Below are 14,734 nucleotides of genomic sequence, written 5' to 3'. Positions count from 1 at the left end.
TCTATCTATCTATCTATCTATCTATCTATCTATCTATCTATCTATCTATCTATCTATCTATCTATCTATCGTTCTATTGTTCTATCATTATATCTATCTTTTTATCTATTGTTCTATCTTTCTATCTATCTATCGTTATGTCATTATATCATTATCTATCTTTCTATCCCAGGGCCGGAGTGGGGCCACTTTTCAGCCCGGGAGTTTCAGGCCCAAGACCGGCCCACTTTTTCCATGGTGGAATTCCAAATTAGCACTTTTTCTAAATTGGATAAATGAAGCAACAGTTCAGCTATTGTGTAGTTTGTATTAATACCATGGTTCAACAAATAATGTAAAGGTTAAATAATAATTCACTTAGACTTTATAAGAAGCAATTGCGACTTTATCACACAATTCTTACTTTATATTTCGCATTTCTGACTTTATAACGCGACTTTATATCACACAATTCTGACTCTATATCTTGCAATTCTGACTTTATAAGCAACTGCAACTTTATTTCACGCAGTTCTGACTTTATATCTTGCCATTCTGACTTTATAAGAAGCAATTGCGACTTTATTTCACACAATTCTGACTTTATATCTCGCAATTCTGACTTTATAACATACAATTGCGACTTTATGTCACAATTCTGACTCTATATCTTGCTGACTTTATAAGCAATTGCGACTTTATGTCACAATTCTGACTCTATATCTTGCTGACTTTATAAGCAATTGCGACTTTATTTCACGCAGTTCTGACTTTAGGCTATATCTTGCAATTCTGACTTTATAAGAAGCAATTGCGACTATTTCACACAATTCTGAATTTATATCTCACAATTCTGACTTTATAACACACAATTGCGCCTTTATATCACGCAATTCTGACTCTATCTCGCAATTCTGACTTTATAACACGCAATTGCGACTTTATTTCAGGCAATTCTGACTTTATATCTCGCAATTCTGACTTTATAACACGCAATTGCGACTTTATTTCACACAATTTTGACTTTATATCTCGCAATTCTGAGAAATAAAGTCAGAATTGCGAGCTGTAAACTCGCAATTGTGAGATAAAAAGTCGCAATTATCTTTTAAAATGTTTTATTCTGTGCAGAAATAAAGCTTCCATACCTCCTGGCCTATTCCTCCCTGACGCGTACCGTTACGGTAGGGCCGGCCCAGCTATCGGTAGGCGCTGGCGGTGCCGCGGTAGCCTACCTGAGAAAACGTTTTGGAAAAGACGTGTTATGGACCCAACCAACTCTATAGGAGGGGAGGGGAGAACTCCCTCACATGGTACAACCCATGCAGAGGCTGCGCGCTGCGGTGTCAGAATGCGGAACGTGTGTAGCCTAATGTAACTAACGTGACATTGAAATGTGAAAAAAAAAAATATATATATATCCTCGACCGGCCCAAAAGTGAAGCGGCCCACCGGGAATTCTCCCGATTCTCCCGATTACCCACTCCGGGCCTGTTCTATCGTTATATCATTATATCGTTCTATCATATCTATATTTCTATCGTTATATCATTCTATCTATATTTCTATCTATCATTCTATCATTCTTTTTTCTATCATTATATCATTATATCTATCGTTCTATCTTTAATTCTATCGGTCTATCACTCTATCATTCGTTCTGTATCTATCTATCTATCTATCTATCTATCTATCTGTCTGTCTTTCGTTCTATCATTCTTTTGTTCTATCGTTATATCTATTGTTCTAGACAGATAGATAGACGATAGATAGACGATAGATAGATATTTGTACATTTGTATTAAGTATATTACATCGTGTTTAATAAATTACCTTTTGTGAACCAGGGTGGAAGAGGTCATATGCCAGAATGCATTACCCGTGTTGAATTACTTTGAGTTACAATTCTTTAAATTCCTCTTTCTGTCATTACAATTTAAAGCCCCCCTTGATATTTCTGGTCTGTCTAGTGTCGTATGAGACTGGGTAAAATGTAGTGATGCCATAAATGCTATTTAGACCTTCACACACTCACATTTACACATCTGCTAGTTTCCCAACCTTCAGATCTATATATTCCGTCCTAAATAAAAGTTCTCCTTGATGGCGAGAGTGTTTATTCATCACTTACACACTTGGTAGCATAAATACACACATCTATTCTGGCACGAAGAAAAAGCAATTATCTGAGAGATATTTACATTTTTCACAAAACTTTCTGATTGGTTTTGCTTTCAGCCTCTCTCTGTGTGTGTGTGTGTGTGTGTGTGTGTGTGTGTGTGTGTGTGTGTGTGTGTGTGTGTGTGTGTGTGTGTGTGTGTGTGTGTGTGTGTGTGTGTGTGTGTGTGTGTGTGTGTGTGTGTGTGTGTGTGTGTGTGTGTGTGTGTGTGTGTGTGTGTGTGTGTGTGTTTGAGTGTTTGTGTGTGTTTGGTTGTTGATTCTGCGTTTGCCCGGCGGGCACAGGAACTCTGTTCTGGCGATAAACACCAACAGGAGAAAATGAGCAGGTGCGTGAAGAGCGTCTCTCTGCCTCTTTCATCCTGATCAGCAGACGAGTCCCCGCAGAGAGAAATCAGCCCGTCCAGAAACAGCCCAAAGTGAGCTTCACAGAGACACGGCACGGAGAGATAAGGACAAATGTCAGTCACGCTCAAACCCGGGCTGAGAGAGTGCACTAGAAACATACAGCTTACACAGGTGTCAGGTCATCTACTCGTCAAATCTTTGGACACCTTTTTTCACATTTTAGAGTAGTAGTAGTAAAGACATCAAAACTACATCCTTTCATCTTTTGAACAAACTATGAGTGTTGTTTGCCTGTGCAAAACAGTTTCACAGGTCTGGACTCTTGATTAGATTCAGGTTCCTCCTTCAATTTTTTTGTTGTGTATCTACGGACCCCCTAAAGGGACATGGTGATGGAAAAATATGAGATGGGAATTAAAAATTATGTCAATGCTTTTGTGTCCTGTCGCAAAATGTTTTGCATTCCCCTGAGAAACTTTGTGTTCGCTCAAACAACTTTCTCGGGGGAACTCAACAGACATTGGGAGCCAACGCAATGTTTCTTGAGGGAGTGCCACATTTTTGCGAGTGAATGAAATGTTTCCAAGGGGAATGCAACACTTTTGCGAGAGAGCGCAAAAGCATTGAAATATAGAGGAATCATTCATGTCTGGAGCACAAGACGACATGCAACAAGTTATGTAATAAAGTTACATTTTAGGGTTAGAAGGTTTATTTGAGTCCATACCCTATTTTGACAATATTAACATAGTGATGCTAACACACCAATGTGAAAGAATGCAAATGGTAGTAAAGGATTTATGATTAAAGCTACACTGTGTGATATTTTCCCCCATCTAGCGGTGAAATTGTATATGACTACCCAGTGAATATTAGTTTATGTTTCTTTCAATTTCGAGGGCGTTTTAACTCCTACGGTGGCCGTATTATTCCAAGATTAACATGGCTTCCAGTTCGACTTCGTCCAATTGCGCCTTTAAAACGATCACCTGTGATCCGTCGCACCACAGATTTATGTTACAAGGTAAACAATACTTTTTCACCATTGACGTGAGGAAAAGTAACGCAAGTTATACTAGAGGTCGTTCTGGCGTTATGCACAACCAATGGTTAGACAAGCAACTATAAAACTTTGAATTTACACAAATAGGCTGGATTACCTGTCGAGAAGAAAGCAGGCAACTTCGGCGTCCGTTTTAAAATCTTTGCTCCTCATGAGCTCTTTCCATCTGGGAAAAGTTACTCCAGTATTGACTTTGGTCTTGCTGATTTGCCTGTCACGCTGACGTTTTAATTCTCTCTTTCGCTTCCTTGGCGACTCTGCTACATGTCCTCGAGAACAGGCGTGATCCTCCATCAGCAATCTTTCAAATCTGCCGGCAGTCTCGAGTAATCTCCCCCTCGCATTCGTCTCTGTGTCACTGAGTGTAAAGCGTGAAAGGCGAAGCTTGAATTTACAGGTATGTCCCTCTTTGGCTAATGTAGTTTCAAGATGGAGGGGCAACATGGCGACCGGCATTCGAACCCCTCACCCGTATGTACTTTCAATGGCAGATTATAAACATACGAGAATACTTTATTACTTGAAAGAAGTAAATATACATTAATGAGCACATATATTTTTGAAAGAACTAAGTGTTTTTTGCTAAGAATCAACTAAAACAATTACACAGTGTAGCTTTAAGATGAGATGCTTTTCCAACAGTACTGAAGTAGTTTCCATCAGAGTTATTATAATTAACTAAAACTGAAACTAATTGTGTGTGTTCACACTTGGCAGGTTTAGTTTAATTAAAATAAACTCTGGTGCGATCCCAGCAAGCAGGTTTGCGTTTAAAAGACGTCTTATAGCCGTCCAAACACAGCTCAGACGTCTAGGCTAAAACAAGGCAAAATTTGGGCTGTCAGTGAAAATTGAATAGACGTCTAAACCATAGCCCAAGAGTAGACTAGTCATCAATTAGATAACAAAGAAATGAAATGAGAGAAGAAATTAAACCAAACACCTTGTAATCACTGTTTACTTTGCTTACATGATGGAATATCATTCATTTCGCAAGTTATTTTGGCAAAAACGACATGTAACCAAATTCAAGGTTATTTTGGCTAGAAGTGGGTTACTCATATCCAGACTATATAAGCTCTATAGTTAACCTAGACGGTGAAATGATGGCTATTGCTTGCTGGGATTGCTCTGTTAATGCGGTTCATTTGAGTAAGTGTGAACGTTGCCATCCGAACCCTGGTGCGCACCAAACAAGTGGACGAGACCCACATTTTCAGGGGTTCTCTGTCCACTTTCAAATGAACTCTGGTGCAATTCGACTGAAATGTGATCTCAACATGGACCAAAGACATCGAAACGAACCAAAAACAGGTGGTGATCTAAAAAGCACAGAATTCTCATCTGGTTCTTCTCTTCATTGGAGCTACAACTATTAACAGTTCAGAACATCATTACCGTCTTTCAACGTTGAAATATGGTGGAAAATAAGTCAGTCCGCCTTGGACTGGTTTATGACGTGATTTCGGCAGTAGTTTTTGAAGTAGTTTCATAAACGTACAGTATCACAGGAATAAATTGCATTTAAAAATGTCTTTAATGCTGGACAAGCATTAGAACAGCTGTCTTCATGCAGCAGATCTTCATTTGTGAGTTAAGGCATACACACTACGAGATAAATCCTGATTCTCTTGATGGTTCAACAGATTATCTTATCAGATTTTCCTGTGGTGCGAGATGTATTAAGAGTGATTGAATGTTGAATATTTAGAATCAGAAATCCTGTTGTGTGAGAGGAACCCTGAGGACAAATGCGCACGCACTTTGTAGATTGTCGCGTGGAACGAAACGATACCCAATCAGAAAGTGAGCTGACGGAAGACGGAAACACATCATGACTTCATCCAAACCTTTTTCTAGAAATCAAAAATGTTCTGTAAAAAGCAGTCCAAACACTATGGCTGCGTCCGAAATTGCATTGACTTATTTTGAACAAGAAATTACTTAACGACTGCAAAAAAAAAAAAAGAAGTATGTTCTATATAGTATGAATGCAATTCGGACGTACTAAATCTGCCATGTTGTCATTATCATGTGACTTACCAGCGTCTTCACAAATCCTCTCCCGTGGCCTCATGGGATAATATAGTGTCCATCATATACACACTTCAGAATCTTACCTGAAGTTGTAGGTCATCCGGGTACTTTTTGCCTATTCTTTTATGAGTACAGTGAATTCAGACATATTTCTTTTGTCACATACGGTTTTTCACCTACTATATTATAGTAGGGAAGGATGCGGATGGGATGCAGCCATTTCTTCTTTCCTGTCGTTCACCATGTTTGTTTTGTTTACTCTAAGAGATTTCCCCGTGTTCACAGTCGGGACTCTGGTTGTTTGTGAATCTGTTAGTGTGTGGTGTGCTGTTGGTCACATCACACTATAGGATTAACAAAACTGTTAAATTTATGATTTTTTATCGTCATGTTTGTGGTCTCTCATGGTTTGAAAATCTGATGCTATTTTAAAAATCTTTTAGTGTGGGCCAGCCTTAATAGAGGAATTTCTGCCACTGTTTTGACTCCTTTACGCATTTTCAATTGCGTTTTACCATCTCAAGTGGTAAAAATACCATCATACGTGCACACATACAAGGGCATATTTCCCAGCTGAAGTTCAGCCGCAAAATATGTCACAAAAGCTGATTTCAGTGTTTAAACATTTACATTAGTGATCTACAGTGTAAGTAGTGCAGAATATGAAATATTTGTCCTTCATTTTACATTCATCAACTTTTCCCCTTTTTTCTGTGTATTATTTCCACTACTTTTAGACCTGAATGTATGTGTGCTCTCATGTTTTAGCTCAGGCAGACTGACGACGAATATCTGAAACGGGTGTTAGATACAACAATATGCTCTCTAACAAGCACAGCGTGATGGCAATATGAGCATATTGAGAAAGACACATACAAGAGTATGTGTGTGTGTGTGTGTGTGTGTGTGTGTGTGTGTGTGTGTGTGTGTGTGTGTGTGTGTGTGTGTGTGTGTGTGTGTGTGTGTGTGTGTGTGTGTGTGTGTGTGTGTGTGTGTGTGTTGAGGTGACAATAGGACTAAATACAGTAATCTGAGGGTTTAGTTTGACAGCTGGGATTTGGGTTACCCTTTCTAGATGTAAATATATAAAATGCATAGGGAAGTGTGCATGCATGCATGAGTGATATCGTGGGCGCCGCGTTTGTCACAGCTGGAGAGCGTGAGCAGCTGATTGGTTGATTTTCCCCCCTGCTGAGCCAATGAGAGGGTGATATTTTTACCCTATTCCCTCCAGACGAGCTCTCAGCAGCCTACAGGTACACTGCTGTGACACATTTACACACGATCTCACACACAAACACACGTCTCACCCGCCTGATTGACACACTACAGTGTTAATGCATCAGATGCATATGCAAAGAGCTTGAAATGTGAAGGCTATGTTCTCGTTGAGCAGCAGTGGTGATGATTTCTCATCTTTTTGTATGTGGAGAAATAGGCATCTCTGTTGTAAAAACCTAGTGAGCTGCCTAACTAGGCAGCATTTTAAGGCATCATTGACTTGGCTGTTCCAAACTGTAGGCATCTTAATGATGCCGCCCTGTAAGAAAACTCATTTTGGATAGATTCTACTGCACTGCACTAGATAGAAGCTATTCAGTTTTGCATCTCAGGAATAAATTGCATTTTAAAATGTCTTTAAATAGAAAACAGTTATTTTAAATTAAAAAAATATTTCACAATATTACGGTTTTTGCTGTATTTTTCAGATCAAATATATGCAGCCTTGGTGACCAGAAGAGTCTTCTTTTAAAAACATTAAAAAATCGTACCGATCCAAAACTTTTGAACAGTAGTGTATATATGTATACTGTGTGTGTGTGTGTGTGTGTGTGTGTGTGTGTGTGTGTGTGTGTGTGTGTGTGTGTGTGTGTGTGTGTGTGTGTGTGTGTGTGTGTGTGTGTGTGTGTGTGTGTGTATATATATATATACATACTAACATTCAAAATTTTGGTTTGGTAATAATTTTTTATGTTTTTGCAAAAAGACAAGGTTGCATTTATTTGATAAAAAAAAATATTTACTTTATTTTATTAATTTACTCTAGTGCATAATTTTTGCAATATTGCAGTTTTTGTTCTGTTCAAAACACGCAGATCCTCCTTTGACAAAAAAAAATAAATAAAAAAATAATGTGTGAGAAAATGACAGATGGTAATAGTTGCTAAGACTGCTTTTATTCTGTGAAGTGCTCGGGAGAACTCTTCGGGATAAACCACCAGCCACTTCCTGTTTCCCCCTCAATGTTTCTTGAGATATTAGCTGGCCTTTTTTGTGATTAAACACTGTGTCTAAAAATATCCTCTCTTTTGCCCGCTTGCAATTTCCATTTAATATCTCCACAATGTTCTCTTTCTAAAATGTGAGCTATCGTTTTTACAAAATTGCTCAAGCTCTGAGTCAGTGTTGCCCTGAGGAGTTAGCTTTGAATTAATTAAAACGTTTGATATTTTCAGAAGCACATTTTCAGAATGCATGTGCAGGGCAGGACGTCCTGATATTTCGTGTCCCCGAGCAGCCCATCAGGTGTAGCTGTGTGGATTTCACTAATTTCACTAACGTGTTTCTGTCTACGTGCAGGTGGAATGGCTGAAGAACGAAGAGATTATCGATCCTGCAGACGATCGGAATTTCTACATCACCATCGATCATAACCTGATCATCAAACAGGCACGGCTTTCCGACACCGCTAACTACACATGCGTCGCTAAGAACATCGTTGCCAAGAGGCGTAGCACCACGGCTACAGTTATCGTCTATGGTGAGTATGGCGTTCATGCACAATCTGGTTTAAATGTGCTGAGATGCACTGAAGTTTTCAACGGAGATGAAGTGTTTTAGGTCATTTAGTGAAGAACTACGAGCCCGAGAGTGAGAATCCCATTGTGAGGTGAAGACTTAAAGTAACGGGCTATAGTCAAGTCAAGTAACCTTTATTTATACAGCGATCATCAATTATTAAATGAGTTAATTTCATCTATAAAGCAGTTCTGCAGAAGAACAGTGGTGTTGTCATCCAGCTCAGTTCAGTTCTCATACAACAGTGTCAGTGCAGTCAGATCAATAATATTGTTGAATATTAAGTGTTTCCAACTAAGCAAGCCAGAGGCGATAGTGGCAAGGAACCAAAACTCCATCGGTGACAGAATTAAGAAAAAACATTGGGAGAAACCAGGCTCATGCAGGAAGCCAGTTCTCCTCTGGCCAACAAACCAATACAGTGTGACTATGAATCATACAGCATCACAAGTCAGAAATCAGGTGTAGCATTGTAGCATTTAGATATTCATCCAGTTCCTTTTGCTTGAAGATCGGTTTATCATGCCAGTATGGAGACGAAGCTGGTCAAAGGTCTGTGCTTAGGACTTGTCTGGTTCTTGTGGTCTCTGCTGAGGATCTGTGCCGATGGCTGTTGTATTGACAAGGTTTTCACAATGGATTGTCTTGTAGACACGGTCTCTGCTGACATTCAGGGCTGCGTTGTGGTTGTGTTTAGGTGCAGGTCCACCATCTGATCTGGATACGGCCCGGATACGGTTGAGTACATCATGCGTTGTGGTCGTGTTTAGGTGCAGGTCCACCATCTGATCTGGATACGGCCCGGATACGGTTGAGTACATCATGCGTTGTGGTCGTGTTTAGGTGCAGGTCCACCATCTTATCTGGATACGGCCCGGATATGGCTGAGTACATCATGTGTTGTGGTCGTGTTTAGGTGCAGGTCCACCATCTGATCTGGATACGGCCCGGATATGGCTGAGTACATCATGTGTTGTGGTCGTGTTTAGGTGCAGGTCCACCATCTTATCTGGATACGGCCTGGATATGGCTGAGTACATCATGCGTTGTGGTTGTGTTTAGGTGCAGGTCCACCATCTGATCTGGATACGGCCCGGATATGGCTGAGTACATCATGTGTTGTGGTCGTGTTTAGGTGCAGGTCCACCATCTGATCTGGATACGGCCCGGATATGGCTGAGTACATCATGTGTTGTGGTCGTGTTTAGGTGCAGGTCCACCATCTTATCTGGATACGGCCTGGATATGGCTGAGTACATCATGCGTTGTGGTTGTGTTTAGGTGCAGGTCCACCATCTTATCTGGATACGGCCCAGATATGGCTGAGTACATCATGCGTTGTGGTTGTGTTTAGGTGCAGGTCCACCATCTGATCCGGATACGGCCCGGATACGGTTGAGTACATCATGCGTTGTGGTCGTGTTTAGGTGCAGGTCCACCATCTGATCTGGATACGGCCCGGATACGGCTGAGTTTATCATGTGTTGTGGTCGTGTTTAGGTGCAGGTCCACCATCTGATCCGGATACGGCCCAGATATGGCTGAGTACATCATGCGTTGTGGTCGTGTTTAGGTGCAGGTCCACCATCTGATCTGGATACGGCCCGGATACGGCTGAGTACATCATGCGTTGTGGTCGTGTTTAGGTGCAGGTCCACCATCTGATCTGGATACGGCCTGGATATGGCTAAGTTTATCATGCGTTGTGGTCGTGTTTAGGTGCAGGTCCACCATCTTATCTGGATACGGCCCGGATACGGTTGAGTACATCATGCGTTGTGGTCGTGTTTAGGTGCAGGTCCACCATCTGATCTGGATACGGCCCGGATACGGCTGAGTTTATCATGTGTTGTGGTTGTGTTTAGGTGCAGGTCCACCATTCTGATCTGGATACGGCCCGGATACGGCTGAGTTTATCATGCGTTGTGGTCGTGTTTTGGTGCAGGTCCACCATCTGATCCGGATACGGCCCAGATATGGCTGAGTACATCATGCGTTGTGGTCGTGTTTAGGTGCAGGTCCACCATCTGATCCGGATACGGCCCGGATACGGTTGAGTACATCATGCGTTGTGGTCGTTCATATTTAATTTAAAAATTAGTATAAAATAAAAAAATATATAAATTGGAAATAAAATCAATGGAAACAAAACAGAAATATTGTATTTGTTTCCCTGCATGTAACTGACATCAGAGAACATGAACAAGCAAAATGTGTTGTTAATTTAATTTTTTTTATATTAACCTAAAACTTTGACATACACTTCACACAATTTATGTTCTCAACCACACATATGGATTTTTTTATGTTTCATTTGTGTGTTTTAATTTTTTTAAATTTATTTAATTTTTAAATTTTTTCAATTAAATATTTATTTATTTTGTAGTATTTATTAATTTAATATTATTTTTATGTAAATTAATTTATTTGTACATTTATTTTACAGTTTTATTGTTGGGATCATTTACAGAATTATATACAGAAACATTTTTCACCTTTTTTGTTACTTTTGTGACATTTGCATTCTAATGTTTCTATGATAAAGTTGCTAATGTTGCTATGATAAAATAGCTTTGGACTCTTGACTATCTGCATATACGTCAACAGACAGAAGTCTGTCGTTAACTCGTTTTCACCAGAACATCACGACATTACAAGGTCAAAAGAAAAATTAAACATTTAACATTTTGCACAGATTCACAATAAGATCTATAATTTGCATTTAAAAAATAGATAGAATTTTATTTTTCATGCTTACTTTAAAAGGAAAAAACATGTTTGTAACCAGTGACTTATGAGCAATTGAGGATTTTATTTTATTTTTTTATTTTTTGTGCAGACTTGACCACGGTCAATTGGGAGAAGAGCTTTCATAAAATTAATTAAAAAGTTTCCAGCTTGTAATTATAAGTTTGACGAAGACATGAATAAACCTTTTTTTACTAGCTGGAAACTCATAATTACTGTAATTTCGACATGGTGTGAACGCATCATTACAGTGCTTGCAAAATTTTTCTTCTTTTTCTTTTCACCACCTTTCAGCAATTAATTTAACGAAAACTGCTTGAACAAACTCCATTCAAATGTTGTTTTGTAGCTCATTTTCTTATGTGTGCTATCCTTCCTTTTTGCCATTATATCTCTCTTTATACTAAAACTTTATATTAAAAAAAAATCTATTTGACTTAATCCTCCCTAAAACTTGACGGGAAGTGAAAAGCCTCATTCAATTTTCCCAGAATTGATATGAGTTTTACTGTTAAGTATATTTTAGCAGAAAATGTAAAAATGATATCTTGACCTCCTGATGTGGACGAATGAGATTTTCTGATGTTTAAGCACCTCCTTTCACTCGCTCTTTGTTTAAAAACTGATTTTTTACAAAGAGTCAAGCCTTCATTTGTGGAAAGTGCTTTCACCTCTTTTCTATGCTGCGTACTTTCCATTGTACTTGACATTCCTCATAATACCAGCTCCAGCTGTGATGAATTGCTATATGGTGTGTTTTAGGGGTGATTCATAGTCCAAGTTCATGTACAGAACTTTGCATAAAGAAGAGAAAACTTCAGAATAATGTCACGGAGTTCATTCATGGAGTTGTGTGAACAACACACACGGCATCTGTGTAGAACCAAGCTCATGCGCACTTTGGTCGGAGTGGTAATTATGAGATTAAGGTGTTTACATGCGTGTTTTTTTTTTTTTTTTTTACAACTTACATTTCACCCTGTTGACATACTGAGGTGCAACTTATTTTCTGGAAAAGAATGTAAATTATAAAATTGTGCTGTATTATTAAAAAGTGCATATTTACATATTTTTGCACCAGTAAAACAAGCATATTGTGTTTTAATCACTGTTGTAATTATGAGGCGGACCTTGGAAAAATGTGCACCCTTATATACCCCCTCACACACAACAAACACACATGTGTTGATAAAGTCTCAGCACCACCCGCTGATTATCACTCTGACAGGACCTGTGTGAGTGTGTGTGCATGAGTTTTTAGCATCCGTCACGCGTGTCACTGCACTTGCACACGTATCAATTACTCCTGCATCTGTAAAACACTCAGTCAAAGAGTCGAGCGCATCTCTCTCGCACTGCTGAGCGTTTAATGGCTTGTCATCCTTTTGAAAGATAGAAAATGTTCTGTTTTTGCGTCTGCAACACAGAGCCAGCCTCTTTCTTGACCTAGATTCCTAGAGCATGAAATCTGTTGTACTCCAAACTTTTTGCAGTTGTGAACTTCAGTGAAGCAGTCAGTAGTTGTAATATTTCCGTTTCGTCCTCCTGACTGATGATTTTGTCGTGCAGATGCTATGGTGAATATGTGAGTATGTTGCGCTGAAGGTGTCTGATGTGCCGGACCAGTTTTGGCAAAAATGGCCTGATGTTTTCTGAATGAATTTCTCTGGAATCTGTAAATGTTTTAGCATGTTCTGTGTTCTACAAGAATGAACAATCACTGATGAGATCTCTTTAATATCTCGATCGTTTTATCTTAACAAGGAACTGTAGTGCTTCCAACAATAAGGTTAATAAAGTTGGTTACCGCCTTTTTTTTTTCTTTTTTTTTTTTTGTTAGTGTTAAATTTACTGGGAACAAGAATTATCCTTAGAGATAGAAGTTAAGTGTCATTTGCAATTTTCTCCCATTCATATATTCTTTTTACCCACTTAGCTAACTAATTTTTCATTGAGGCGTATTAAGGTATGTGGGTTGTTATAGTATGTATGCATATTGTATGAGTATGCAAGTACTTGTGGCCATGCAGGTGTATGAGTATAAATGTGTTTGTATGGGTATATGGGGTGTGTAAATGTATGTAATGCACATAGATGTATAATTATGTAGGTATAGTTTCTTTAAATATAGGTGTATATACATGTATGATATGAATACGTATGTATATATTTTTACTATGCATTATCAAAGTAATTTTATTCATTCATTTTTGTTTATTTTATTTTTCCTCGTGTTTATATATTCATATATTTACTATATTTACGCAGTCTGTCACATACTCATTTAGTTTCTTGGAGTACTAAATAAAAATATATAAAAAATATATATAACATGTTTATATAGCAATGAAATAAAATGGAGAACAATTGGAGAAGTATCTGGAAATATCATTTTTAAACGGTCACAATTGTTACTGGGGGAGGGGCATTCATGGTCTAAAGAGCATTTCATTGGATAGAATTTTGTAGTGCAAGATGAGTCATCCATTTTTTTGGTCTGTTTTCCTGTTAGAGAAAGAAAGCAGCACAACTATTTTCAACATTGAAAATAATAAGAAATGTTTTCCTGAGCAGCGAATCAGGATTTCCGATCGAACTGTCATCTGTCATCATTTATTCACTCTCAAGTTGGACCCCATTGACTTTAGTATTTTTCCCCCATATATGGAAGTCAATGGTGCCCATCAACTGTTTGGTTTCTGCCATTCTCCAAAAAATATATTTTGTGTTCAGCAGAAGAAAGAATTCATAGAGGTTTGGAATAGAGCTTAGATCGGGCAAAAAAAAATCAAGCCCGACCCTACCCGAGCCCGTGCACGTTGTGAGCCCGAGCCCGACCATTTTTTAATACGTGGGCCGTTATAACTGACGTTCCCAACTACAATTCCCAGTTGTTTGAACTACAGAAATCTGTTTAGAATTATCTTAATGAATAATGAAATAAGGATGAATGGATCGCAGATCGATCCGAATGAAGAAACGTTTAAAAAAAAACGAACACTCGACAAAGCCAACACATATGTTGTCACTGCCCACGACTTGTTTAAAGGATAACTCTCGCCAAAATGCAACCTAGGGTCTTTTTGTTAATCTTCCCGAGGCAAACTTTCGTTTAAAAGCGAAATTAGAATGGAAACTCCACTTTTAAGTTTGACCGTATTTTCCTTTTCGGTCAAATTGCCTTTTGAATGGGAGTGATTGGGGCACGACTATGATAGCATCAAAATCACTATTTTTAGTAAACTCTGTGTACACAAACAATGTCCTCAAAGTTCATGTGTAGAGCCCCTGGTGATACTTCGATCAAAGTTTCATGTTGTGTCGAGCCTTCTTAGTGTTTTAAAAATAGCGATTATGCTATCATAGTCGTGCCCCTAGCATTCTAATTATGCTTTTAAACGAAAGTTTGCCTCTGGTAGATTAACAAAAAGAGCCTAGGTTGCATTTTGGCGAAAGTTAGCCTTTAAAATGGTTCCATACCTCCAACTTTCCTCCAAACTTGCTCAAAGTTAATTCTCCAGTTTTTCTTTTTTTCTTTACATCTTCAAGCTCCGTGTTGCACTTCAGCTACACAGTACAGCA

The 14,734-nt window shown here is 38.8% G+C and overlaps 1 protein-coding gene across 4 annotated transcripts in view; it reads left to right on the top strand.

Moving 5' to 3' along the window:
* unc5ca (unc-5 netrin receptor Ca) overlaps positions 1-14,734 on the top strand; it is a 181,469-nt gene that overhangs the window by 91,583 nt on the left and 75,152 nt on the right. For all 4 annotated transcript variants that reach the window (XM_082171066.1, XM_082171065.1, XM_082171068.1 and 1 more), the window contains exon 5: positions 8,186-8,366. In XM_082171066.1, the coding sequence (XP_082027192.1) occupies positions 8,186-8,366 (181 nt within the window). The remainder of the gene's footprint in view (positions 1-8,185; positions 8,367-14,734) is intronic.

The sequence above is a fragment of the Leuciscus leuciscus genome (genome assembly GCF_965113295.1).
Source record: "Leuciscus leuciscus genome assembly, chromosome: 5".
Taxonomy (NCBI): domain Eukaryota; kingdom Metazoa; phylum Chordata; class Actinopteri; order Cypriniformes; family Leuciscidae; genus Leuciscus; species Leuciscus leuciscus.
Note: the sequence above shows the minus strand (reverse complement) of the source record. Positions and strands in the feature narration are given on the sequence as shown.